Genomic DNA, 26,357 nt, shown 5'->3' with positions numbered 1-26,357 from the left:
TCTTATTCCCTCTCATTTTCTTACATGCCTGCAAAGAGCCCTCACCTTTTACATTTGAAATTGCTTTAGATAATTTCTGCTGGTTGTCCTTTACTCTCCAGCTGCCTCTGCATAACTTATTTTTCATTATTGGCAAGAATCAGAGTGTATTGTCATTATAATGTGGGTCACTGCTGTTGCTGCAGACCAACATCATATGGACAGTTTGCTATCATAACTGCCAATGGTTATCCATATAACATAGCTCAGTATTTTGTTTGTTATTTTCATGCAGAATGTATTCAGATGTGACAGCAGAGTTCAGAATCACAAGAAAATACTTTAAAGCAGCATTGCAGGACAGTCTCACATAAATACAGAAAACATCTAGACTAATCTTACTATATTCCTATCTATCTCAAAGAGAAATACTGTGATCTAAGTCTTACTTACAGTGCAAGGCAAGTGCTGTTGAGATCTTTACAGGTCCAGAGACAAATACAAAATGCACTAACTTTCTTGAATTAGTAATGCACATTACTGCTGGGACATCTCAGATTACATCATTCTTGTCACCTCTGCCTTACTTCCCAGGCTAACATGAAACAACAGAATTTAACAGTTCTCTGTCAAAAATACTCATCTCTTAGAAGCTGACACTTTTCTCTTAGAAGCTTGCCTGGAACTGGGAATCATAAAACTGTTAAATACTTTACCCCTGAAACCTATAATTATCTCTCTCTCAAACAATAGAAAGAATTTCCAGCTGCAGACATTCAGTCTTCTAGTTCTGGTAAACACACGCGTAAAACTCTTTACTTATTTTCTCAGAGTTTGCAAGTTAACATTGTATGTGCCAACTTCTGCTATGAAAACATACATTTGCACAGGCATATAGTCTATATACATTTTTGATCTTCTCCAGCAGAGTGCACTGTGGTTACATTTTTAAAGCTCAGCACATAACATACAGTTCTCTTACATTTGTAAGACAAACCTGTGGATCATATTAATCTTTGCAAATGACATAGGATTATTTACAAAATTCTAACTAGCTTGGCTGGCCGCCTTCACACTGACATTTTTGTTTTCGATTTTTTTGGCATTTCAGTGTTGTGCCATTTCACTGTTATGGGCTCAATATTATGAATATAGATATTTTAGTAATTTGACATTTTAACATAGACGTGTGTGTGTGTGTGTGTGTGTGTGTGTGTGTGTGTGTGTGTGTGTGTGTGTGTGTGTGTGTGTGTGTATGTGTGTGTGTCTGTGCACTCATGTATGCTATGTGTGCATGTGAATCATTTTGTCAAACCACTGCTTTTGCCGAAGAGAAAATGGCAACTCATTTGGTCAATTCTCGCATCATAGCTGTAGTGCTAGTTGTTCCAGATTGGCAGATATACATGGTTTGGGAAGTTTATCCTTTTCCCTGCTGTTGTGTAGATTTAAGTCACAGGGGGTGTGGAAGATGCAGGAGGCTGTACTCCTGGAGAAACACTTCTCCTGTGTTTTTTTTGTTATTTTCAGCTAAACATTTCTCCATTTAAAGTCTTTCACAGATTGTAAGTCTAGATAATGAATGTCTGACTTTCAGTAGATATATATGCATGTATACACACACACACTTAGTACCTACCTATGAACCTATCTGCCCGAGGGCATTTATAAGCCTAGCTAGAGTGTGTCGGCTTTCACTGCCCCATTGATTAATTAACTGATCCTCTGTCAAGCACAGCCAATGAAGTAATCCCAGGGGTGTATTTTCTGTTACCCATCCACTCATCAAGGTTGCTCTTGAAGAATGTTAGTGAGGGGCTCTGCCTAATGTAGCTTGGAATTTTATTCCAAAGCATGGGGAGTCTCTGTGACAGGAATCTATCTCTCCAGCATGTTCTATTTATTGTTGTGGCGAGGTTTAGGTCACTAGAGCACATGGCTCGCAGTGGCTTGGATTTCTTTAGGTGGAGCATGTCCATCAATTCTGAGTTGGACATGGCTTTGTAAGTCAGGCAGAGATCACCTCTGAGTAAGTGATATGCTACTGAGTGCAGCCAGAGTTTTTTCAGTCGGGCTGCATAGGACATATGTTTGAGGCCAGCAATGCTCTTGGTGAAGTACTTTTGTGGTCTTTCCAGCTATTGGAAGTGTCTTGTGAGGTAGATCCCAAATGGGGCATTGTACTCTATGATGGGTCTGATGAGTGATGAGCAGAGGGGCACTATAACCTCTTTATTTCTAGATGTGAACCCTTTAGTAATTAGATGGGCCACATAGAAGGATTTTCTAACTACTTTGGCAATATGATTGTCAAAGGAGAGATTACTATCTACTTGGGTCCCCAGATCTCTTATTACCTTTTCTGTATTAAGGGGGCTGCCACCTATGTGGTAATTCATGGGTGTTTTGTTTTTCCCAAATGGGATTACTATGCATTTTTGGCATTTAGTTTGAGGCCATGACTTTGACAGCAGGTGCCTGTCTCAGTAAGACCCTTTTGGAGGATGTCCATGTCAGCCGGAGAGTCATTTATGGCTCCCAGTTTGCAGTCATCGGCGAACTTGGTTAGCCATAGTCCTCCTGTGTTTGCCTGTACTTCTGAGAAGTATATGCCAAACAATAGGGGTCCCAGGACCAAGCCTTGCCAGACACCACTTGTGACTGTTTTAGAGTCAGACCTGGAACCCATTATTCTTACGTGTGAGTTCTGTCTGTAAGCCAGTTGGCAACCCATCTTGTGATGTAGGGGTTTATGTTCAGGCTGGTGAGTTTTTCTCTAATACCCGAGTGGGGACTGGTGTCAAAAACCTTGGCGAGGTCAAGGTAGGCTTTGTGAACAACCTTTCCCTCATCTATGGCCTTGGTGACTGTCTTGAAGAAGTCAACCAGGTTTAGTAGGCATGATCTGCCCTTAACAAAGCGAACTGGGTTCGGTCAAGTGTTTGGAGGTTCCCAATGTCTTTGTTAATGAGTTCCATGATGATGCACTCCATAGCCTTGCAGGCCAGGCTAGTCAGGCTTATGGGGTGATATTACCAGGGTCAGTTGTGGCCCCTCCTTTGTGGAGTGGAATAACCATTGCTGTGCACCATTCTATGGGCATGTAGCCTGTGGAGAAGCTGAGGTTGAACAGCGTGTTAAGGTGGGGTTGTTAGTTTGTTCTGTAGTTCATGCAAGATGCAACCTGGGACACCATCCGGCCCCATTAAGGCTGTGTTTTTTGCTTTTGAAAGGGCTGTTTTCACCTGTGCATCTGTGATTTCCAGGACACTACACTTTCCCGGAATCGTTTTGGGCCCTTTTGGGGGTGAGAGGGGGGTGAAGTTTGCACTGAATCTATCTGCAAGGATGTTGGCAATATCAGTAGGTTCAGTATATTTTGTGCTATTTTGCACTAGTTCAGTGCATATCTGCGAGTTGACACTTTGATTCTTACATAGCTAAAGAAGGCTTTGTGGTTATCTTTTGAATTCTTGGCTATTTTTCTTTTGAAGTTAACCTTAGATGATTTTATGAGGGACCTTAGTTTCTTACTGATAATGATCAGGGATGTCTTTCCTTCTTGGGATTTGTTTTTTTCTGAACTAGTTTCCTCCTTCTATTATATAGCCTGTTTATGGCAGGGATCCACCAGACTGGTTTCCTTCTCTTAGAGGAGTGAGTCTTGGTTTTGCTAGGGATGGCACGATCCATGCATCCTTGTAGGTGTTCATAGAGTGCATTTGTAAAAGTTTCTGCATCTTGGGCAGCATTCTCCTTTAGCGTGGGGGCTGTGAAACTTACCGCCTCTGTCTTAAGTAAGGTGAAGTTTGTTTTAGAAAAGTTTTTTTACTGTGGTTTCCTTAGTTGGGGGTGGTGGTGGGGTGTGGACATCCAGAGTGATTAGTTTATGGTCTGATCTAACCAGTGACTGGTTGACCTCTGGTGTGGAACACCTGTTGCCCCTGTTGGTGATGACCAGGTCCAATATGCTTTTAGTTCTGGTAATGGAGTTTACCAGCTGATCCAGGACGATTGAGTTGATGAATTCCAGGAAGTGCTGGGCCTGGGAGTTTGTACTCGAGTAGTTTTCCCAGTTAATGGTAGGGTAATTAAAATCGCTGAATATCAGGGTGTTCGGTAGGACCTTCATGTTTTCCAGTGTCTCCATAAAGGTGAAGTAGTGGTCCTGGGTCATGGAGGGTGACCTGCAGCAGGCCACAATTTGCATTGCAGATTTTCCCGATGTTAGTTGCACATGGATGATCTCAGAGGTATCATGCTGCACCACAAGCCTGGAGATGTAGGTATCCTTGATGAATATGGATACACCCCCTCCTTTTGTGTTTCGGTCTGTGTTCTGTGGCCAAAACGTGTGGTATGAGTTGTAGCCCAGTAGTTCTGGGGTGCTCTCTGGACCCTTGAACCATGTTTCAGTTACTGCACAGATGTCGACATTCTCCATACTGAGGAGTGCTTCAAGCATGTGCATTTTGAGATTTAAACTCCTGGCATTGAGTAGCATAACCCTCAGTTTTTTGTTAATTGTGCTGTTCATGGATATGTGTTTGACTTTTGAGCCTTGCCTAAAAAAGGCACTATGGGGGCAGCAAGAGCCTTGGCCAGTATTCAAAAGCCTAGTGGTGACAGGTGCAAGCCGTCTCTTGCGAAGCAACGCGGCTTGTCAAGCATGACGTCCCAGGCTTGCAGACACTGGATCCCCTTTGAATGACACCAGAAGCTTAGCCAATTGTTGAAATTGATAATTTTTTCTGTATACTGAGGTATCATTTTTGGTGAGGGCAGGATGCTACTCAGGGTAAGGGTCATACCACTTCACCTTTATTTTATAGATAATCTGTATCGGATAACTTCTGAAACACTGAAAATCATAGTAAAAAAAGAAACTTACACACACACACACACACACACACACACACACTGAACCAGATCCCTTCAGTAAGCAGCTATGCACTTTAACAAGACATGCATGCATGTGTGGGCAATAAGGGTGATACAAATAATTCCTTCCTATGACCCCAGAACATGTGTAGGGTAGTACTGCAGTTATGAATCAGTATTATGCAGTGATTATAGAGTTAGCAATCTGTACAGTGCACAGTGCTATATGCAATATATATATGCTACTGTAACAGACTAATTTTCATACCAAAAATCAGGTTTGGTCAGTCATTACATTTAGCAGAGATCATCTGAACACCAGGGTATTGTTTTGTCCCCACTAAACACACACACACACACACACACACACACACACACACACACACACACACACACACACACACATACACACACACACACACACACACACACACACACACACACACACACACACACACACACACACACCAGCCATACAGGGCCGGTGTTAGCATTTTGGGGGCCCCCAGCAAATGTCAAGTTGGGGGCCCCCTAGGCACTTCCAGTATAAGTATCATCCTAACAATGCCATCCATCCTAAGCAACCCTTTATTTCATGCTGCAAACTTTTAGGAGTAGTATCCACAGACAGACCTGCAGCTACAAGCCTTTACATTACAATAGGCCTATGTATCACACTATCACTATGTTGAGCTGTCTAACAAAGAGGCAGTTAGAGTTACTGGCACTTAGCTGCAACAGTGATACATTGCAACAAGTCTATGTACAGGTCTGGACTTAAAGTGAAATGATTACTGGACCTACATTTCAACCCCCCCCCCACACACACACACACACACACACACACCCTTCAGTCCTCACCTCCGAGTCCTTCTCCTTTTGTGCTTCCCCCATACCATTCACATTACTTTTTCTTCCTTTTCTCACATTTTGCCGTACTCTAAGCTTTTTCAAGAAGCCATAACTTTCTATATGCTCTGAAGTGCATTTTACACAACCTTTTCATCCAATAATAGCTTGAACAGAAATTATGATTAAGGAAAAAATTCACTGTTGTGGTTCAGCTTTAGTTTTCCTTGCATCCTTCAACACACCTTTCCTGAACAAGACAGCCCAGTAATAACCATTTAGGAAATAACTCAAGTCAGGGCCCAAGAAGCTACAAGTTTACAGATGGTCTGGGATGCATTTTAGAGCATTTTCTCAACATTTTACTCTAATGGTTGCCTAAATAAAAATTATGAAGAAAAAAAGAATGTCAGTCTTATTTTTGCCTTTCAAGGCATAATTTGTGCCCAAGGCTTAATTTTCAAAGCTGACAAAATTGTAGCTTAGAGTAAACTAACAAGCCAGTAGTTGTGAGAATATTTAAGTCTTCTCTGGAAATTACTGCTTACCTCTCTAACCCTCTAAAAAAGACAAGTCACTGCCTATGCATCCCTCTGGTGTTAGACTGGGATGAAAGCAGAGATTTAAATTGCCTTTGTCATATATTTCAAGTGACTGATGATATACATATACATAGCATGTTCTTCACCCCAGCTGTCAAAGGTAGCCACATGTATATGTGCCTAGTATGTGATTGTGAGAATGATTTCAGTAATATTCAAATTTGTTGCTCCTAGACAGTACACCTCTCACACAAGCTATAGTAACCTTCTTTGTACACCTCTGAGGTCTGTGAGAAACACTGCCCTCAGCTCAAACACAAGCTATAATGACTTCATGTACGCACCTCTAAGGTTTGACTGTGATGAAAATCAAAGATGTAATATCCACACAATCTCCAGCCCCTCATAACCCGGAGCAGCTTTATGTACACACACACACATTTCAACAGGGCTGGTTTTAGAATGGGTGTGGTTGTAAACAGAGGCTATTATTAGCTTTATCCTAAAAGGGTCATATCTCAGCACCATTCAGGTTAAACAGCGTATTCAGGAAATTGACACATTTTTCTCCAACAAGCAACAGCTTTGGTGGGGGCCCCCATAGAGGCAAGGATGATAAAGGGAGTCCCCATTATCCATTTAGACAGTCTGGTGAGTGGAGGCAACCAAACTCCAAGAATATCTGTGTGTCGGAATGTTCTGTGATATATGTTATGTCTTACTTTCGAAATATAATTACTTGTTAGGTACATTTTTTACTGATGCACAAGAATAATGTCTGTGTCCTGGCATTATTGGGTGCATGCACAGATAAAAATCAGTGATGTTTTTTACACACACACACACACACACACACACACACACACACACACACACACACACACACACACACACACACTAACATGCATAAGCCACAGCAGTACTAGTTATGTACTTATTTCAGCAAACAGCAATGCCTTGTGCAACATTGGTACTGCCACACCAGATTAGTCACTGCTGTTTAGCAGTCATCAAACAGCAGAAGCAGTAGGATTTATTTCATCGAGGAGTAATGCATACTTGTCACTGTCCCTACTTTCACAGATCTTCCCTGATTTTGTTCATACTTTTGCTTTCTCCTTCGTAAAAAGTCTGATTTGCTGGTAAATCATTCAGGATTACAGTCAATCAATCCAGACATCTGAGTTTTATATTTATTGTCCAAAAATAGATGTTGATGCAAAATATGTTATTCTAGTAACTTTTTAAGTGAATTAGAGAAATATTTAAACATATTTATGATTCTGAGCATTTATTCTATTATTTTTGGGAATTATACTGAATTCTTAAGTAAAGAAATTGAGTTATAATATCTGGTGTTCTGGTATTAGTTATAAAACTACCTGAAAGAGAAACTATCCCTGATGATCGGAAGCATTAGCTCTTCTTAAAATCCAAAGTTTGCACTGAGGTAAGTCACTCTGGGCTGCTGATCCCTCTAGTGCTTATATTGTTCATGTTCATTATCATCTTCATCCTAACAGGGTCATATCACAGCCCTGTTCATGTTAAAGAGCATAATTAGGAAATTAATGCATTTTTCATTCCTCATTTTTCCCCAGTCAGCAGCAGCTTTTGTGGGGCCCCCACACAGACAAAGATGATTAAGGGGCCCCCTGCAGCCATGGTTTTGCAGGGACTAAAAGCTGGCTATGTAGTTAGTTTTAGTGGAGAAAATGTCCAAAAGCAGGGTTTACCTAAGCCAGGAGCACTATGTCTGTATAAAATATTTAATGGCATTCTGATGCCTGTTACTTGACAAAACACCATTACTACAACCAGAAATATCTTTGAATTTTAAAGGAGATATAAATAAGAGTTATTACCCTCATAGTTTAAGTATGCAAGACTGCTGCACTAACTTTTATTGGTTTTACAGATGTGACAAAATATCAGGATAAGATAACTTGCTGTGGTTGGGGGCCCCCAGGGAACAGGGGGCCCCCAGCGACCGCAGGGTTCGCTGGTGCCTAAAACCGGCTATGCAGCCATAACAACCTTTTAAAACATAAAGTGGAAACATAAAGTGGACAGTCCAGTCCTCGATGCAATGTAAAAAGTTTAATCCACAGCAAATTTCAGTAAACACATGGCAATAAGTGATTTTGTCCTGAAGCACAAAACTTCATCATATACCATCTTGTAAAATCAGACTCCATATATAATATCAATAAAAACACTAATTATGTAATTAAATAATTAACTTAATCCCATATACACACTTATTTAAATATGAAAATCCATAAAACTCAACCCTTCTATACCTGAAGGGCTTTAACCATTAAAACAGGTTTAATTGTAATATAATCATTTAAACTAGGAAAAACATTGGATTTTAACCTTAACTGCCACTTCAATTCTTTGTTTTAAAATCAAAATTTTCAAATCATACCCTCTGCGGTTGTTCCTAATCACTTCTAAAATTCCAAATTTAAAACAAAATTCTTGCAAGTTAGTGAATGTTTGAACAATGGGCTGGTTTCTTTTTTAATTTTAATATGGTGGAGATGTTCATACAATCTGTCTTTTAAGGCCCATTCTGTCTTACCAACATAGAATGCTAAACACCCTCCACAAACTGCTAGGTATATTAACATTTTAGTGTTACACCTCCCCTTACAAAATTAATACCTGACATTTGGAAAGAAGGTCTCTGTTTTTTAACAATTGATGTTAAGGATCTGTTTACAGCTATCCCTAGAAAGGAGGGACACCAGTATTTTTGAGACACTTCATGGAGGTTTTCTACTTTTCCAGTAGGTAAGATTGATTTGATTACTGAGTTAATGAAGGTGGTACTCGATAATAATTATATCCATTTTCAAGGCGAATATTATCAGCAAATCAGTGGAGTGGCCATGGGGCAGCTTGTGTCCCCACCTATGCCATCCTGATGGTAGGTTGAGACTACCAACATGTATTTAAATTGCCCTTTTACAAGTATATATGTCTGTTTGTATGATTTTTGGACGATATTTTTGATTTATGGGAGAGGGACGAGAAGAGTGTGAACATGTTCATGGAATCCTTAAATAATTTCACCAGTTTTTTTTTAAGTTTACACCTCATTGGAGGAAGGACAGTATAAATTACTTGGATGTAACCATTTCACAGACTACAATTTTATTATTTTATTTAACATTTGTTGACTGGGCTAGTCTAGCTGGATATATGTCCATTTTCAGTAGAGGCCCGGGGAGAAAAGCTCCACAAAGAACAGACAAAATTCAAAATCAAATTACAGTTACAAAGCATTAAACTTCAGTTATAGATACATTAAAGTTTAGTTAAGATAAAATACAAATAAAATACACAACGTCCCCTATTTAAGTTTGAGATTTTTTTTCTTTCAAAGAGGGAAAGTATCAAGAAGGAAGAGGGAAATTCCTAGAATAGGATGTAAGTAAGGAGTTGGAAAAGAGACAAGTTATAGAAGAGAATAAAATCAGGAATAGAAGAGAGTAGTAAAGTGGAAGTTGTGCTTCAAGTAGAGCAGGAGGCAGGTGGGATGTCTGTTAAGTCTAGCTGGGTAAACTAAGTCCAGCTTTCAGGTAGTGACCTGTAAGTGTCAATAATATAAGGTGGAATAGCTTAGGAAAAGTTACATGATGATGAAACAGGAGGAGAAAGTATTAGTCAGGGTTGCTACAGGGACAGAGCCAGTGGCTAGTAAGATAAAGTTTAAGTTTCTTTTTGAAAAGTGAAGTAGAGGAAATACAAGTGAGGTCACCAGGAAGTAGGTTCCAGCTTTTTCCCACTCTATAAGAGAAAAGGGAATCTCCTGCTTTATTGTTGGATTTATGTGTAGATACTAATAGTTTATTAGATAAACGAAGGTTAGAAAGATTTTTATATGGACTGATGAGATTTCTGGGAAGTGGTGCTTTATATGGGTAATAAAGGATGTTTTGGGAAATAATTAGTTGCTGAAATAAAAACTGTGCAGTTCAAGCCAACCGAGTTGTTTTAAATTTAGGCAATGGTGTGTTTTAAATGGGGAGCCAGTAGCAAATCTGGCTATACTGTTATAGGAGATAGTCAACTTGTTGAGGTTAGTTTTAGAGAGATTAGTGTATATAGGTGGGGCATAGAAAAGAGTAGAGATAAGGAGGGTGGGGGCAATGGTAGTTCTGGCTGTAGGAGTGAGGAAGGGCTTGATTTTGTAGAGGGAGCCAAGTTTTTGGTTTACCGATTTTATTGCGATATTGATATGAGTATCATAGTTAAGGCTGTGGTCAATAGTAACCCCTAAAAGTTTGGTTGTTGTGTCAGGATATATGAATGTGCCATTTTTGGATTTTATAGAGACGTGAAGTGGGGTAGATTTTTGTGTCGGAATAAATAGCAGTAGTTTAGTCTTTTTAGGGTTGAGGAGGAGACATCGCTGTAAAAACCACTCTTCTGCAAGCTCAAAGATATTTTGGGTGAGGGACTATAGTTCAGATGGGCTTGTAGCTGAGGAGATTAAAGTGGAATCATCAGCATATTTTATGGTTACTGCTTGGAGGATGCTAGTAGCAAGATCGATGATAAAGATGGAGAATAAAAGAGGGCCTAAAATAGATCCCTGGGGTACACCAAGGGAGACAGGAAGAGGGGTGGATAAAATGTTTTCCCAGAGCACTGTCTGTTTCCTATTATCTAAGTAAGACTTGAACCACTGTAGTGCTTGAGTGTCAAGTGAGAGTGATTTCAGAAGATTCAAAAGTATATGATGATTAACCATGTCAAATGCTTTGAAAAAATTAATAAAGACAGCAGATGAGAGGATGTTATTGTTACGTTTTTTGTTGATGTGATCAGTAATTGAAAGGGGGGCAGTAGTAGTGCTATGGAAGGGATGAAAGCCATGCTGAGAGTGAGCTAATATGCCATTTAGGAGAAGGTGGTCAAGTAGTTGGTGGTGGATGCATTTTTCCATGATTTTAGCTATGGGAGAGAGTAGGGCAATTGGACGAAAGTTGGAAAGTTCTGTTGAGTTGCCACCCTTATGAAGGGGGATAATATGTGAGATTTTCCAGATGGCTGGGATTGTACCTTCTTTTATGGTTCTGTTAATTAGGATTGAGATAGGGTAAGCAATAACTTTGGCTGCAATTTTAAGATATTGAGCAGGTAGAACGTCCGCTGAGGGGGTAGAGGGTTTCAGTTTTTTAGTATGGTACAGATGAGGGATGTAGGGACAGGTTGGAACTGGAAAGTGGGTGGAGAGCTAAAGAAGGAGGGGGGCGGATTAGTGGATACAGGAGGTAGTGAGCTGGCAAGAGACTCGATAGCTTCAGTAAAGAAGTTGTTGAAGGAGTCAGCAAGTTGGTTGGGAGTGACTTGTGTGATACCAGAAGGGGTGGGTGTCTTAGAGCTGCCTAGATGAAGGAGTGTATTGATCCCTGACCAGAATTTCTTTGGGCTTTGGTGGTTGTTTTGCTGGAGTTGAAAGAATATTTTTTTTCTAATAGTATAGATGCTTTAGTAGAGTTTCTAAGCTGTTTAAATTTTATATGATCAGATGGGCCCTTAGAAGCACTCCATCTTGACCATAATTTGTTTCTCAGCAACATTTTATGTTTAGTTTCTTTTGTAAGCCAAGGTGCAATTTTGGTCCTATTCCAAAGGGTGCAGGATGGGGTGTGGAAGTTGAGGATTTCAAGGAACTTCGAATTGAAATAGGCACTGCTTCCTCGAGTTGAAGGTGTTTTAAGGGTGACCAGGTGAATAGAAATGTTCAGGGTTAAACTGTTTATTGGAGCGAGTGGTTCTGAAGGTTATTGTTCTGGGTGAATTGGTCTTTTGTCGAATTAAATAAGTTAAAGAGTGATCACTCATGTCTTCGGGGAGGATGCCTACCATGTAGTTTGGGGAGAGAGTATTTATAAGGATCAAATCAAGGATGGATTCTTTGTTGGTGGGTTTATGGATGCAAGTGGGTGAGGAAACAATTTGAGAGAAGCCATGTAGGTTTATTAGGTTAGAAGGGATATCAGTATAACAGGTATTCCAGTCAATATTAAAGTCATCTAAGACAATGGTTTCTTGAGGATAGTTAGTGGACAACCAGCTGAGGATATTTTAAAGGGGGTTGATGTTATTACCTGGAGGAAGATAAGAGCATAGGATATAGATGGACTTACAAGTATTTAGTTGTAGTTTGGTGAAAAGAGTTTCAGAGTTGGTATCTGATGGAAGACAAGTGTCTAATAGTGTAAGTTGGAGCCCTGTTTTATATATTAAGGCTATGCCCCCTCCCTTCTTGTTCGGGTGATCTACTCTTAAATACTATATTCTGGAGGGGTGATTTCACAGTCCAGTGTATGTGGTTTTAGCCATGTCCCTGTAAGACATAAAATGTCAAACTTGTGTAACTCAAGTAGGGCATGAAGCTGAGTTATGTTATTGTTAATACCATGTATTTTTAAGTGAGCTAATAAGAGGGAGTTAGGAGGCTGTGTTGGGATGTGTAAGGATGAGGAAGAAGGACTGGTTGTGTAGGTAGTAGTGTTGTTGGTAGGACCAGGGTTGGGATGAATGTCACCATCTCTAAGGAGGTGAAGGTGTAATCTGCAGGGGTGAATTAGAGTAAGGTTTGGAAAGGTTTATGATTTCTTGACTTGGTAGTGTTTGTAGGTAATGTGGGTGACTATGATATCTTGGGAGGAAATAGTTGGTTGTATATGTTATGTTTATGTGTTTCAGGGTAGGTGATAGAGCAGGAACGGATGTTTGTTTTGAGGACTGGTGGAAGTTAGAGCAGTGAAGATGTTTATAGGCAGTTAAGAAATAGGGAAGGAAAAAGAAAGGGAGAATTGAAAATAGAAGTAGGGGTATAAAGTAAGGATAGATGGGTGAAATAGGCATGGTGCTGAAGAGGTGGAGAATGGGAAGTGAGAAGGTGAGAGTGTATGAATATAGTGGAGGAGTGGATGAGGTAGATAGAAGATGTTAAATAGGGGTGGAATGTGACTGGCTGATAGGGAAGTGGGAGTGGTTAGTGAGGTGTAAGTCTAGGTGTACTGGGGTAGATGGGAATTGGGGGTAGGGTATGGGGATCAGAGTGAGCCCGCAGGATGAAAGGAGCGGGAAGAGCCAAGTAAGGAGGAAAATACAGGCTGTGATAAACAATCAGTGGAAATGCTGACTGCTAGAGGTAAGTTAAGGTGCAGGTAGGTGAAAAAGGTGATAGATGTAGAGATAGTCTGAGTAGGTTGGGTCAATAGGAGGATAAAGGTGAAAAATGGAAGCTTAAAGTAGGTCTAGGCAGAGATAAGTAAAGTGTACAACAGTTACTTTTAATGAAATAAGTAGTTAGGTTTAATAAAATCAGTAGCTAAAACTAGTTTACTGAGTATTTCAAACATGAGGGAGTAGGATAGATTTATAGGGAAGAGGATGCCATATGGTGGGTAAAACCTGTAGTACAACATTAACCCCTGGAAGGAAAGAAGTAATCAAGTAGTAGGAGAGGCAACTATGGAAGCCAAGTAAAGGCTACGAGAGGGGTAGGGGGGAGGTAAGAACTAGGAAAGAGTATGGCTGCTGGCTATCCTGGAAAGGTAGGGATTTTAAATAGACCTAGTGTTTAGACAAATATACTGTCCATAAAGCAGCTAACATACTTTCTTGCTTTCCTGAGGGGATGAATTCAGAGGATTGCCTCTATTCCTTATTGTAGGAAAAGGCAGCAGGTACTATTTGTTTAGAAGGAATCCTGGTCATCAGATAGGACAGGTTCTAACCCTAATGCAGGACAGGCAGCTTGCCAGGTTTCTTGCTTTCTTGAGGGGTTGGATTCAGAGGATGGCCTCTATTCCTTATTGTAGGAAAAGGCAGCAGGCATTATTTGTTTAGAAGGAATCCTGGTCATCAGATAGGACAGGTTCCAACCCTAATGCAGGACAGGCAGCTTGCCAGGTATCTTGCTTTCTTGAGGGGATGGATTCAGAGGATGGCCTCTATTCCTTAATGGTTTCAAATCCAAAATATATAGAAAAGACACCTGGTGCAACAGCTTCTTGCACTATTCAAGCAATGACCTTCTCAGTCAGAAAAAGAACTTGGTTAAGGGGCAGGCAATCAGAACTGACAGGATGATCTCAGAAAGGGAAGATCTAAAAGATGATTTCTTAAAATTAAAGGATATGTTTTTATGAAGAGGGTACCCTAAGAAAGACATTCTTGAAAGTTTGGATGAGGTATACAAAGGCTGGGGTACGAAGTATATGCCGCTTTTGGGTGTAGGCCTAGACAAATTAAAAAACAAAGGAAAAGACAGGAATTACCAGAGGGCATGTGTAATGAATTTAACCAATTGATGAGTCCCATAATGGATATTATAAAAGCCAATTGGAGTTTTTTAAAAGTGAACAAAGATGTTTTTGAGGTGGCTGGACAGGATCCAGTATTTTCGTTTAGAACTGGAAAAAATTTTAAGCAAGAGTTTGAGTATTCTGGCTTGAATAGTTTTAGGGTAAAAAAGGCAACTACCCCCTTGTAGAATGTGTAAACAGTGTCCATACATTATTAAGGATGACTTTATTTTCCTTCAAATTGCACTGGGTAATAAAGTATTTTTTGTAAGAGGAATTGTAACACTAAAATGTTAATATACCTGGCAATTTGTAGAGGTTGTTCATCATTCTAGGTCGGAAAGACAGAAAGGGCCTTAAAAGACAGAATGTATGAACACCTCACAATATTAAAATTAAAAAGAAATGGGTGCATTGTTCACTCACTCACTAACTTGCAAGAGTTTTATTGGTTTTAAATTTGGAATTTTAGAAGTGATTAGAAACAATCCCAGATGGGGTGATTTGAAAAATTTGATTTGAAAGGAGATTTAACGTGGCAGTTAAGGTTAAAATCCAATGTTTTTCCTGATAATTATATTACAATTAAACCTGTTTTAATGGTTAAAGCCCTTCAGGTATAGAAGAGTTGAGTTTTATGGATGTTTATATTTAAATAAGTGTGTGTATGGTTTTAAGTTAACTATTTAATTAGACAATTAGTGTTTTTATTGATATTGTATAAGGAGTGTGATTTTACAAGAAGGCATCTGATGAAGTCTTGTGCTTCAAGACGAAAGTGCTTATTGCCATGTGTTTACTGAAATTTGCTGTGGATTAAACTTTTTACATCACATCGAGGACTAGACTGCTGACTTTATGTTTTATTAGTCTTTCTATTAATAACAACCTTTTAAGTCAAAAATTCAAAAGTAACTTTATTGTCACTTAGATCTACACAAGATTGCATGCAATCAGCGCATCATGGGACAGACAAAAAATAAATCACATACACAGAAATACATAATTTAAAATGACATATAATAATACTACCACCATCTTATAAATCAACTCTACACTTAAGCATATAGCTATATATATTCTAGAGACGCACACTTGTTAAGATACTAAAAATACTCATCGATCAGCAAAGTTCAGCCTAGTATAGCACATGAACCGTGTACCACATTATGGGTGCACAAGCACATAGCAGTAGCAGCTGAAGAAAAAAATATTGCACCTGGGGTAGTAATACAAATTATAATGACTAGCTGGGCTTAAGTAATAGATAAAATAATACCGCACAGTGAATGGGAAGTCCCAACTTCCTGACATGTCAGTGATCAGACCTGATGTTGGAATTAAGTCTGATCACCTTCAGATAAAAACTGTCTTTCAATCTATTTGTCCTGCATTGAATCCTGTGGTATCTTTTCCCGATGAGAGGCTCATAAATAGACTGTTTGCAGAATAATTTGCATAATTTAGTATTTTGGTGGCCCTCCTTAGGCTCCTTGATGTATAAAGATCCAGGATTGTGGGCAGACTAATGCCAGTTATGCTCTCGGCAACTCTCACCACTCTCTGCAGTGATCTCTTATCTGCGACCAAACAGCTCCCATACCGTACCAAAAAACTGGATGCTAGGATGCTTTCAATTGCTACTCTGTAGAAGGTGGAAAGCATTGACAATGGTAGTTTTGCCTAAAAGTGGAGACGTTTGTGTGCTTTTTCAATATGTGGCAGTTGTTCCCAGACTAAGAGAGATCATCAGAGATACAAACTCTTCTTTTGTATATTACAGACTGATGAAATTTGTGCATATGTTATCTAATCGTTATTCTCAGAATGAAGTTAAAAGCTTTAAAAAATACAAGTTAAGGACTTAAGCTCTGTGTCCTTATGTTTATTTGACTGCACTGATAGTGTCTCGTCTGGAAATGTGAACCTGTTAACACAAAATGCAACAGATATTGGGAAAGAACAGAAAATATTCCTGAGTTGACCACCACGGAACCAAATATAGCATTGAGACCTTAATGTTGAGAACTTAAAACTTAGGGCAGAAGATTAATTGTTTGCTCACCTACAGCTCAGATAATCAGCAAATCTGTGAAATTATTAATAAATATTGGCAGATACTTCTGGAAGATGAGAAGCTTAAAGCATTAGTCGGTGAAAAACCAAGATTTGTTTATAAAATAAAAAGAACTTGAAACAGTTACTTTGCCATAAAGATGGTCATCATAAAAGATTCCCTGAACCCACAGGAATGAGAAAATGTGGGAGATGCAAAGCATGCCCACATATTAATCCTGTTCCAGGATTTAGGCATCCAGTAAATGGCAGAGTATAATTTCAAGGTATCCACCACATGTAACACTAAACATTTAGTTTATTTAGCGACCTGTAAACAGTGTACAGCATTTTATATAGGAAAGATGGACCAACGCTTCAAGGACCATATTTTAAGGCACCTTAGAGATATTTTACATGAAGAAGTTCAAAATAGTTTGGCCAACCATTGTGAAATGTTTTCCTACACATTCTTTCTACTTCCAAGCTGTGGATATAATTATACCAAGTCCCAGAGGAGGAGATGTGAAGAATCTAACAGAAACCCGAGAAATAAAATGGATCACTAATCTTAGAGCACACAAGTATCCAGGGTTAAATGCTGTAGTTCCCCTTAAGCCTGTGTTAAAAAATAGGCATATATCCATTAGTTGATTATCTGAGGAAGGCTTGCTCTTTAAGTATATAATGAATTGAAGCTATTGACGGCATGTCCAAAATAAATGTTCCAGATAGGTACATAGATGTTTAAAACATTCAACACAAACCCAAAAGGTTTATTGAACTGAAGAAGGCCTGAATAGGTTGAAAGCGCTTTTCTTCTTCTTTACTCTTTGGTTTTAAAAATTAAGTTTTATATTTAAATAAAGCCTAAGTTTTAAGTTCTCAACATTAAGGTCCCAACGCTATCTTCTGGTTCCCTCATGGTCAACTCAGGAATATTTTTCTTACTTGTTTGCACCTGGCAAGACCTTTAGCAGCTAAGGAAGTTTTTTTCTGCCATTCTTTTCTGCCATTGATATTGGGAAAGAGGCCACAGGGACCATGGCTGAATAGTTTGTGCCTGACAACTTCATCAGTTTCTCACCACTGCTTGTGTGCTCCGTATATACCAGAAACATCACCGTTACCCCTAACTGTCAATGTGGGATACATCAGCTGTGTAACTCAGGTGCCATTATTGTACAGGGATCCAGTCCTGTGGCCCACATTCAGTCCACTATCCACATATGCAAGTGACACAGGACAAGGACAGTGTATATGCAGCATAACATTAGCACCGTTCACATTTATGAGTCTTGTTAATGTCTAGACTGCATGCAGATAGCAGAATGCCCAATGCTTATGTGCAACTATGCACCATCTGAAAACCCTGAATGTTTGTATATGTACTATAATACACATTGCCTTTGGCCCAGCTCACAAATGAAAAAAATCAATAGATCATCCCACTTATTTTGATAATAAGTAAATAAATAACATTATTTACCAAGAAATTGTAGCTCACAAGAAGTGCATGAATAATTATTGCACAGAAGTGAAATTTGAGATCTCATAATTATGCCATGTAGTAAATAAATAACAAATTATATAAGATTATAATTATATAGCAATCAGAATATGATATACTATTGTACTATACGATACCATACTATACTATTTTGGTTTATAATGCACTGTTCTAAACTAGGCATGTAAGAAAGACCAAGTTTACCAAACATCTGAAATGTTGTTTATTTCAAACGGTATTTAAAGAAGTTAAATAAAAAAATCTCCTTTTTAGATTCTCCTTGTATATAGAACACGTGCACATATTTTTTTTTGCTTAGCACACTCACTTATTAACATAATAATACTCAAAGCAAATAAAAAACATGAAGAAAGGTAGCTTCTGTGTAAAATGCTCTTACCTTCAAGAGCATAATGTCATTAGGAGATCCTGTAATTCTATGATTATAACCAGGGTGGACGTAAACCTTTTTCACTCCAAAGGTTTGCTGTGATGCCTCCTGCTGCTCTACATTGTGAGCGCCCAGCAGTACAGTTATGGTGCTGAAAGAAAACGACAAATAATAGTTGTTGTGCTTCTTTAAGTTTAGCCTAACTGATATTTATGGAAAAGTGCACATTCTCACTATGCTCTGATATCATCTTTCTTTTTCCTGCAGTTTATTACTTGGTCCAGTACAATACTATTCATGTTTAATTTGTACCTGTAACTTGCTAAATGCACTAATATCTGACAGGTTGCTGTCTGCTCTGTCAGTAAAAGCAATAAGAGTTGTTGGAAGACAGTACCGTGGCTGTGATATTGAACCTTATCATTCTATGTTGTTTATTTATTTTTTAATTAAATTTATACCCAGGAATATCTTGGGGTGGGTTTACACAAATCATTTATGCATACTTGGTGGAGTAGTCCATGGTTTTGGAGAAATCACTCATTCTTCCTTCATGCTGTCAGTTAATTTACAACATCACTTAGGAGAGGAATTACACATACAAATTCATAATTCAAATTTTCCTTCTATAGCACCCAGTTGTAAAGATTCTCAGCATCATATAGAAAACTGTATATGTAATGGTAAATAAAACGCACACACACACTTATATTTTTTTAATAAAAACATCTATACTTAGTTATAAAGAACTGTCTGAAATGTTTGTATGCTTAAATAAAAATATGTTCTGAGTAACTCCTTGTCTATAACTTGACTAAAAAGGGTCCTTAACTTCCCAAGACCTGGATAATGAATTTCAGTTAGTGACAGCAGTCATGCTGCATGCAAGGGCATCTAAGGGTTTCAGCCTTGCCTTGCACAGCATTGTTAGGAATATCATGATGCTTTTGACATGAAGGTGGTTAACTAGGCAGGCAAAAACAGAGACCATACAGGATCTGGAACCCATTGGGGGGCAATTCCACATACTGTAATGCCTATGGACTGAAAAGTTATAACGTGCCAGACTACCATGACATACCAAGAGCTAAATATAAATATATTGTTTACCTGCTACAGTCAGTTTGAGTTCCTTTCATGGAGTCTAAAACACTGATATAGAAAAAGCCTTGCTTGGGTATAAAGAACACAATGCATATTTTTAATAATGAACTAATTGCCTTGTTGACAGACTTTTTTGTGTATAATTAAAGATTTAAGACAATCCTAACAGATAAAAATTGCATTGGATGATCAACAACACACATCTGCCAAAGGTCAGCCTGTTGTCACTTGCTGAAAAATTCATTTATCACAGTTGATACGATTTCATATAATGAAACTATTAGGTTGAAAATCTGTAAAATAAAACATTATTATTTATATGGGATTTAATATCTATAGGAATAGACTCACATATACAAAAGATATAATGAAAACAGACTGCTTATACTTTTATTGAGTGCTAAAATTAAAGATATCAGTTGGGTCCTGTACAAGCATTACCACCTGATGAATCCAGATACAGAATCTAGGTATACACACGGACAAATGATATTAGTTTGAATGATTTGTATTCCATAACAAAAGAAATTCTAATTTTAAGAACGTTTATTCATGAAAATGGAATTACACTGATTATTTTCCCAACAATTGCATACAGGGAGTATCAAAAAGTAATAGCAAAATGGAATGGTTCAAAGTTTACGTGAAGAATGCAGTACAACTAAAAGGATTTGATTCTGACTCCTAACTTTAATCATGGAAGACAGCTGGAAGAAGAATCTCATGTTCATACAGTGGGAGATAAGTGCATTTTTCAGTATGCCAGCATCAGTCAGCAATTTACACAGTTGGAAAACGCATAAGACTTTTAATAATAAATGCATCAGTTTGAAATAAAATTAGTGTTAAAAAAATGTCGGAGTAAGGTAGACGATATTGCAAAACTGAGAAGAATATTTACCTCTTTCTTGAAAGAAAACAGCTATCTCAGATAGTTGAAATCCTGATAAAAAATAAATACCACCTTAGAGATTACCTGTGTGCCTGAATGCTATGAAACAGGTTACTATTTACCAGCTACACCAGGATATCACTTATTACTTGTATTAACTACACTAAAACAGAAGGTTACTATACATCAGCTACGCCAGGATTTCACTGTTTAGTTATATTAGCTACACTAAAACAGAAGGTTACTATACACCAGCTATACCAGGATATCACTATTTAGTTGTATTAACTACACTAAAACAGAAGGTTACTACACACCAGCTATACCAGGATATCACTGTTTAGTTGTATTAACTACACTAAAACAGAAGGTTACTACACACCTGCTACACCAGGATATCACTGTTTAGTTGTATTAACTACACTAAAACAGAAGGTTACTACACACCTGCTACACCAGGATATTACTGTTTAGTTGTATTAACTACACTAAAACAGAAGATTGCTACACACCAGCTACACCAGGATATCATTAGTTAGTTGTATTAACTACACTAAAACAGAAGATTACTACACACCAGCTACACCAGGATATCACTAGTTAGTTGTATTAACTACACTATAAAATAAGGTTACTACAAACCAGCTACACCAGGATATCACTAGTTAGTTGTATTAATTACACTAAAACAGAAGGTTACTACACACCAGCTACACCGAGATATCACTAGTAAGTTGTATTAACTACACTAAAACAGAAGGTTACTACACACCAGCTACACCAGGATATCACTGTTTAGTTGTATTAACTACACTAAAACAGAAGGTTACTACACCCCACTACACCAGGATATCACTAGTTAGTTGCATTAACTATACTAAAACAGACAGTTACTATACAACAGCTACACCAGGATATCACTAGTTAGTTGTATTAACTACACTAAAACAGAAAGTTACTGTACACCAGCTACCACTAGTTAGTTGTATTGACTACACTAAAACAGAAGGTTACTACACACCAGCTACACCAGGATATCACTAGTTAGCTGTATTAAGTACATTAAAACAGAATGTTACTACACACGAGCTACACCAGGATATCACTAGTTAGTTGTATTAACTACACTAAAACAGAAGGTTATTACACACCAGCTACACCAGGCTATCACTAGTTAGTTGTATTAACTACAGTAAAACAGAAGGTTACTACACACCAGCTACACAAAGATATCACCAGTTAGTTGTATTAACTACACTAAAACAGAAGATTACTATAAACCAGCTACACCAGGATATCACTAGTTAGTTGTATTAACTACACTAAAACAGAAGGTTACTACACACCAGCTACACTAGGATATCACTAGTTAGTTGTATTAGTTACACTAAAACAGAAGGTTACTACACACCAGCTGCACTAGGATATCACTAGTTAGTTGTATTAACTACACTAAAACAGGTTACTACACACCAGCTGCACTAGGATATCACTAGTTAGTTGTATTAACTACACTAAAACAGAAGGTTACTACACACCAGCTACACCAAGATATCACTAGTAAGTTGTATTAACTGCACTAAAACAGAATGATACTATACACCAGCTAAACCAGGATATCACTATTTAGTTGTATTAACTACACTGAACATGACTGTGTTAAACAGCAGTATGGAAAAAGTGGTGAAGCTAATTACTATGACAGACAATAATAAAGCTATGCAGTAATTTAAAGACATGGAATATATTCAGCAATACATAAAGCACTGCACAATCATGTGTAGCAGGACTGCCGAGTGTGTTATTCGAGATCGATTCAAATACTACTGTAGTGCTAAAACAATATGACGTCTCTGGCAAGTATTGCTGGATATAATGGCAGGCAAATTTATCAGTGTGGGACAAGGCTAAGTTAATGTAAATTTAGCATGTTCTCTGCCCCGGTGCTGTACAGCATGACTGAAATAGCAAGTTAGCGCAATTGAAAGGTAAGCTCAACCTGTTACTTCTGGAGTCAAGGAATGGGAATCTGTGTACACCTGTTGCTATCTGTGGCACTATTAAGGCCATTAGCACCACAACAGGTAAGTACTATGAGGTTGTGGGTATGCATGTGTGTTTGTGTGTGTGGTGTGAACTTATGCACATGTACGTGTGTGTCTGTGTCTATAGATCAACATTTGGGGCGTTGGTAGGGGGAACACCTACTTCAGTGTTGCATTCTGAGACAAGCAAATGAGTCCCTAAGTGTAACTCTTATAGGTTCATAGGTTCATAGTTAGATAATAGGCTATCTGCCCTAGGGCATTTATAAGCCTAGCCAGAGTATATTTGGCTTCCGCCTCCCTATTAGATTAGCCTACTGTGCCTCTGTAAAGTAGGTTACAGAAGGTACCCTTTAAGATTAGTTTACTGTGTCTCTGTCTAGCAGGAACACAGAAAAGGTCCCAGGGGTGAATTTGCGGTCTCCCATCCACGTGTCCAGATTTCGCTTGAAGAGGGTCAGCGAGGGGCTATGTCTGACATGAATTGGGATTCTATTCCAGAGTGAGGGGAGCTTCTGGGAAATGAATCTGTCCCTCCAGCATGTCCTATTTATTTTTGTGCTGAGGTTTAAGTCCCTGGAGCGTGTAGCTCTAAGGGACTTGGATTTTTTGAGGTGGAGAATGTCCATTAATTCTGGGTTTGACATGGCTTTGTACGTCAGGTATAGATTGCCTCTGAGTAGACAGTAAGCAACTGAGTGGAGCTGGAGTTTCTTTAGTCGAGCTGCATAGGACATCTGTTTGTAGCCCATGATCCTCTTGGTGAGGTACTTTTGGGGTCTCTCCAGTTGCTGCAGGTGTCGGGTAAGGTACATCCCAAAAGGGGCATTGTATTCAATTATGGGCCTGATGAGTGACGAATAGAGGGGCACAATGACCTCTCTTGATCTAGATGCGAACCCTTTCGTGATAAGGTGGGCTATATAGAAGGTCTTTCTAACCACTTTGGCAATGTGATTATCAAAGTAGAGATTACTATCTACATTGGTTCCCAAATCTCTAATTACTTCTTCCGTACTTAATGGATTACCACCTATGTGGTAATTTGTGGGCACCTTGTTTTTCCCAAAGGGGATGACTATGCACTCTTTAGCATTTAGCTTGAGGCCATGGCTCTGGCACCAAGCATCTGTCTCTGTGAGACCCTTTTAGAGGATGCTTGTGTCAGCTGGAAATTCGGTTATGGCCCCCAGTTTGCAGTCATCTGCGAACTTTGTCAGCCATAATCCCCCCGTGTTAGCCTGAACCTTTCATGCATATGAATTGTTGTAGTGTTAGTAGAGCTCACCAGTGATAATTTGGTAGTAGAACTCACCCCTCCCCCCAAAAACATGGGATACTGCCTTTATTAATATTTGAAAAACGATTCACAAATTCAAATATACAAAAAAGCAAAAGGCTGGAATAAAACATTTTATATGATATAGGTAAATAGCGAGGGTTGCTGCTATACTGGCAAACTCTCGTACAAGCAGTCTAAAATCAAGATTAAATTAAAACAAAGTTGCAGGACTGAGCAAAGACAAGTAGTCACGTAGAGCTTAAAAAAACAAAGTACTTTATTATAGATAATTAACAAGATAAGCGCTTTCGCTGTGCAACTTCATCAGATCTATCTATCAAACCAAAATTGAGACAGCGTAGAAATATTAAATAGCCCCTAAGAGATAGACATTCTATCCCTCCTGAGATAGTTGCATATACACTACTATCATGCTATCATGTTTCAGCATTGGTCATTATATATGCATTGAGTTTATTATTTTATTAGATATTATATTAATATACATATACATATTTATTACAATATACATATACCTACACAATATATATGAGACTTCATATGTTTGATATTAGGTATTCAATTCTGTTTCATATAGGTATGGATGTATATACTTCTTATACATTTTTGTATTATATACATATATTCATATATAATACTGTTTTAAATGATTTTATTTATATTTGCCATTTAATAGATTTAGTTACTAAGCTAGGTGTTATGATGTCAGTCTGTTTCTTTAAGTAATTATATCAATTAACTCAGTTGATTGATTAATTAATAAGTAATGGTATATATATATAAGATGTAGAATCTGAGTATGACTGTAAGATCTGATGAAGCTGCACAGCGAAAGCGCTTATCTTGTTAATTATCTATAATAAAGTACTTTGGTTTTTTAAGCTCTACATGACTACTTGTCTTCGCTCAGTCCTGCAACTTTGTTTTAATTTAATCTTGATTTTATATGATATGGAAGAATCATTAAAACAAAAATACTAATCAGGACAAGAAACAAGAGGTTAAAGAATGGAGAGGAGGTGGGAACAGATTTTGAAACGGAAGTAAACACCCTGAACAGATAGATTAAACAAAGTATGAAAAGGATCCTGTATGCATCATTTGGACTAATTGAAATCTCATTTGAGCTTCTTGCAAAGACAACAAAGAATAGTACCATCTGATGCTAATAATTTAGATTTATTTATGGAGCTTTTCTCTCCAGGTATCTGCTAAAATGGGTTTTACCTAGTTGGATGTTTCCCGATCAATAAACACAAATAAATAAACTATTTGTTTACTTTCTTTTTTGTTTACTTATTTCAAGCAGATGAGCTAGATCAGTGGGGCACGTTCTCAGTTACAACCTTGTTATAATATTCAACTCAACAGAAAATAACACAGGTGGAGGTTTTCAACAAGAAATGATACTCAGAATAATAAAAGTATATAAAGAGTGGTATTCATAGGAGCATGTTTTGCATTTTTGTAACAGTAATCCATGAACAACAACACTGCATCTATATGCAAAGACAGTCCATGGAAGATATTCCCTCTGAATGGGAAATGTGAAGACATTTTGACAAACATGCACACTTTTGACAAAAAGTACCCGAAGGTAAGCATTAAGTATACCTAAGCAGTTGTGACCAGTTATGTGCATAATGTGCCATGTATCTATCTCACTGAAAATATGTTAATATGAACAACTGCACTGCAAAGGAAATGAAGATAGATTTAAAGAGCTGTCTATGAATATGTTGATGACAGTGCAAAAGAACAGGAAATACTACAAAAGTGGAATGTTTGGTGAGACACAATAGGAGTCAGTGCCAGAAGCAGGGAGATCAGTGGTTACTTCTGAGCAGTGAAGAAACATGAAAATGCCTAACTGCACAGTACTGATAATTCTAATAAGAAGCTCCTTTTGCAGATTGTGACCTTTAGCTCAAGGTAATCATTTTGCCAAGAGTTGAAGCTGTAAGCTTTTGACATGACAATAAAATAGTTTGTGAGGAAAAGAAGAGGATCTACTTGAGGGATGTAAATAAGCAGCTGAGAGGGATACTCTCACATAATACTTGTATTTACTACTAAGTGTGCTGAGGAAACAGAATGTTTAATTAAGAGACGAAGGCACATGGAGATGCTCCATTAGGAAGACAGAGCATTTAGAGATGTAGAGTCCCAGCAGAAATTTGGGACTGGTCCAGTTCTGTGGACCACAGGTGACAAAGGGTAATATGTTGTGCCTACTGAGAATGGGCAACATATTGGGTGTGGGGGTGCACTATTTTTATCAACAGACAGACTAGACATCTTGACATGTTTAGGAAATGGTCATTATGAGTGAAGAAAGTCTGTACATGTTTTAGTAACAAAGCTTTCTCCCAGTTCAAAAAGATGCAACAGATAAAGCATCCAACCCCACAATGCTACATAATGATGTGCTTCAAAGAGACAGCCTCTCTCTCCTCCTGTTCCTCTC

General features: G+C 38.2%; 2 protein-coding genes across 3 annotated transcripts in view; both read right to left on the bottom strand.

The window, feature by feature from the left end:
- LOC122787190 (mast cell protease 1A-like) overlaps positions 1-26,357 on the bottom strand; it is a gene marked incomplete in the record, with an annotated part of 834,391 nt that overhangs the window by 511,185 nt on the left and 296,849 nt on the right.
- The window catches only part of LOC122787188 (mast cell protease 1A-like), a 142,410-nt gene that overhangs the window by 64,761 nt on the left and 51,292 nt on the right, over positions 1-26,357 (bottom strand). Inside the window, exon 3 of one of the 2 annotated variants that reach the window (XM_044053775.1) lies at positions 18,556-18,697. The exons of the other annotated variant lie outside the window; for it this stretch is intronic. Within the exon in view, the coding sequence (XP_043909710.1) occupies positions 18,556-18,697 (142 nt within the window). The remainder of the gene's footprint in view (positions 1-18,555; positions 18,698-26,357) is intronic. 2 annotated transcript variants of the gene reach the window in all.

This window comes from Protopterus annectens, chromosome 13.part0 (assembly GCF_019279795.1).
Source record: "Protopterus annectens isolate FY-2018-M chromosome 13.part0, PAN1.0, whole genome shotgun sequence".
Taxonomy (NCBI): Eukaryota; Metazoa; Chordata; order Ceratodontiformes; family Protopteridae; genus Protopterus; species Protopterus annectens.
Note: the sequence above shows the minus strand (reverse complement) of the source record. Positions and strands in the feature narration are given on the sequence as shown.